Below are 1,934 nucleotides of genomic sequence, written 5' to 3'. Positions count from 1 at the left end.
AAGTTATCAAAAAGACGATAACATATGTTGTAACATTTTCTCCTTATTTTTCCTACTGGACTTTAATGGAGTTTTAACAACATATTAAGTTCTATTCTCTTCATATTTTTCCCACAGGGTTTTTGGAGGAATTATTCAAGATTATATACGCTTGTGATTAAGAGCAATATTCTCTCCTTCGCAAAAAAAAAGAGCAATATTCTCAAAGTTATACAAAGATGCAAGACATAGAAGAAGCAAGACATAGAAGAAGCAGCTTTGTACAAGGGGAGTGTTAAGAATAAAGTGACGTCATTAGCGCTAAGAGTCGTCACGTGTGTCGCGTACGGGCGTCTTCTCTGTGGCGCCTATTGTAAATGGACGCCTCTCCGGAGGCTCAAATCCTTGTATAAATAGGGCTTTGCCAAGAATCAATAAACACAAGTTTCTCATGAATTCTTACATTGCTAAAGGGCATAGGATGAGGAGGGCAAAGAGCATCAGGTTGGAGAATGAGATGTGGGAAGTTTGCTATTGAGCCCGTGAAGGTAGCACCCCAAGAGCGGAAAGTGGCAGCAAAGGCAAGAGAAGCGATGAACTCGCAGTTTAATAAAGTGGAGCGATGTTACTAGCTTTTTTAGAATTTTTATAAAGGATTCAAAAGATGATTTTTACATGGTTTTCACAAGTTTCCACCAAAATTTGGTTTTCACTGGGTATTTTCTCAGCAAACATTCATTAATCTGGTTTGCCGGACAACACAATAATGATAAGATCCTATTATTTCAGGTAGTTGCTTAAAATTTAACAACAGAGCACCCCCACAAGCATAGTTCTCCTTTTGGCCATCAAAGGTTTTCTTGGCCTCCCATTTCATACTAACCACAAGCTTCAAGAAGATTATGTCACGGAGCTTTCAAATGACAAACAACAGTACAATAATCATTGAATTTTTGAAAACTGTTCACCTAGTTGCAGCCAGAATATGCAAACTCAAGCAGAATACCACAGGACAAAACAGCGATATTTTGACAAGCATGCCAACTACCAGCAAGTAGCTAAGTGAAATGACGAGTTAATTTGCTTTATTCAACAATTACTCCAACGATGGATAACACAACATTTGAGCCTCAAAGTAAGTTTGCAAGTCACACTTACTGCATCATTGCATATGCATGGAAAGAGGAAAAGAGTACAGCTAGGAAATGATTCCAAAAACGTTAAATCACTCTTGGCGGATTATAGAACATGGAAATTCCAACTGCTTTGACATTCGACAAAGCTTCACATCTAGTATCTGTGGGACAGCTTCTCCTGCTCCTTGTAGTACATCGCGTACCTACATGGCATCAAAACAAGTCAGGAATGTCAAATGTTTGGCAATCAAAAGACATTCCACTACTCAACTGACAATTTCAATACAATGCTCACAATAAAATGCTGTGAATTGCATACAAGACTATCAAATGTGCTGCTGGCAATAATCAGGAGGTTCAAGAGTACGAACTAATAAAAGTATCTGTTGCTACAAGTCACAACCAAAAGTGAGGGTTTCTTAGAACTATGAAAAGAAACATGTGCAAGATAAGTGGGGTCAGGATACTTGTGAGTTGTGACCAAAGGACTAAACCCAAACTCAATTTCAAGCGTTAACTGATAGTTCAAAGTGTGTTAACTGATAGTTCAAAGTAACGATGCAAATTCACAAAGAATCTATAGATTCAAATCGCTGAAAGGCATGCAAAAGCATTACAGTGATGTCATTATCCATACAAGATACTACAGATCTCGCAAACTTGAAGCTACAATTTCCTGGTTGCAGGATTCCCCATTAACAGTATGAAGCCTAACTTTCATCCGAGGGGGCTTCAACAGTCAGTACTACAACACCAATCAAGAAACCAAATTACATATGCGTCTCATGTACATTAACCAAATTAGATAAGTACTATGTG

General features: G+C 38.1%; 1 protein-coding gene across 1 annotated transcript in view; it reads right to left on the bottom strand.

Moving 5' to 3' along the window:
- Nucleotides 1-1,034: 1,034 nt before the first annotated feature.
- The window catches only part of LOC119323296 (cytochrome b-c1 complex subunit 8-like), a 1,824-nt gene continuing 924 nt past the window's right edge, over nt 1,035-1,934 (bottom strand). Inside the window, exon 2 of the mRNA XM_037596906.1 lies at nt 1,035-1,318. Coding sequence (XP_037452803.1) covers nt 1,270-1,318 — 49 coding nt within the window. The 3' untranslated portion in view covers nt 1,035-1,269. The remainder of the gene's footprint in view (nt 1,319-1,934) is intronic.

The sequence above is a fragment of the Triticum dicoccoides genome, chromosome 6B (assembly GCF_002162155.2).
Source record: "Triticum dicoccoides isolate Atlit2015 ecotype Zavitan chromosome 6B, WEW_v2.0, whole genome shotgun sequence".
NCBI classification, from domain to species: Eukaryota; Viridiplantae; Streptophyta; class Magnoliopsida; order Poales; family Poaceae; genus Triticum; species Triticum dicoccoides.
Note: the sequence above shows the minus strand (reverse complement) of the source record. Positions and strands in the feature narration are given on the sequence as shown.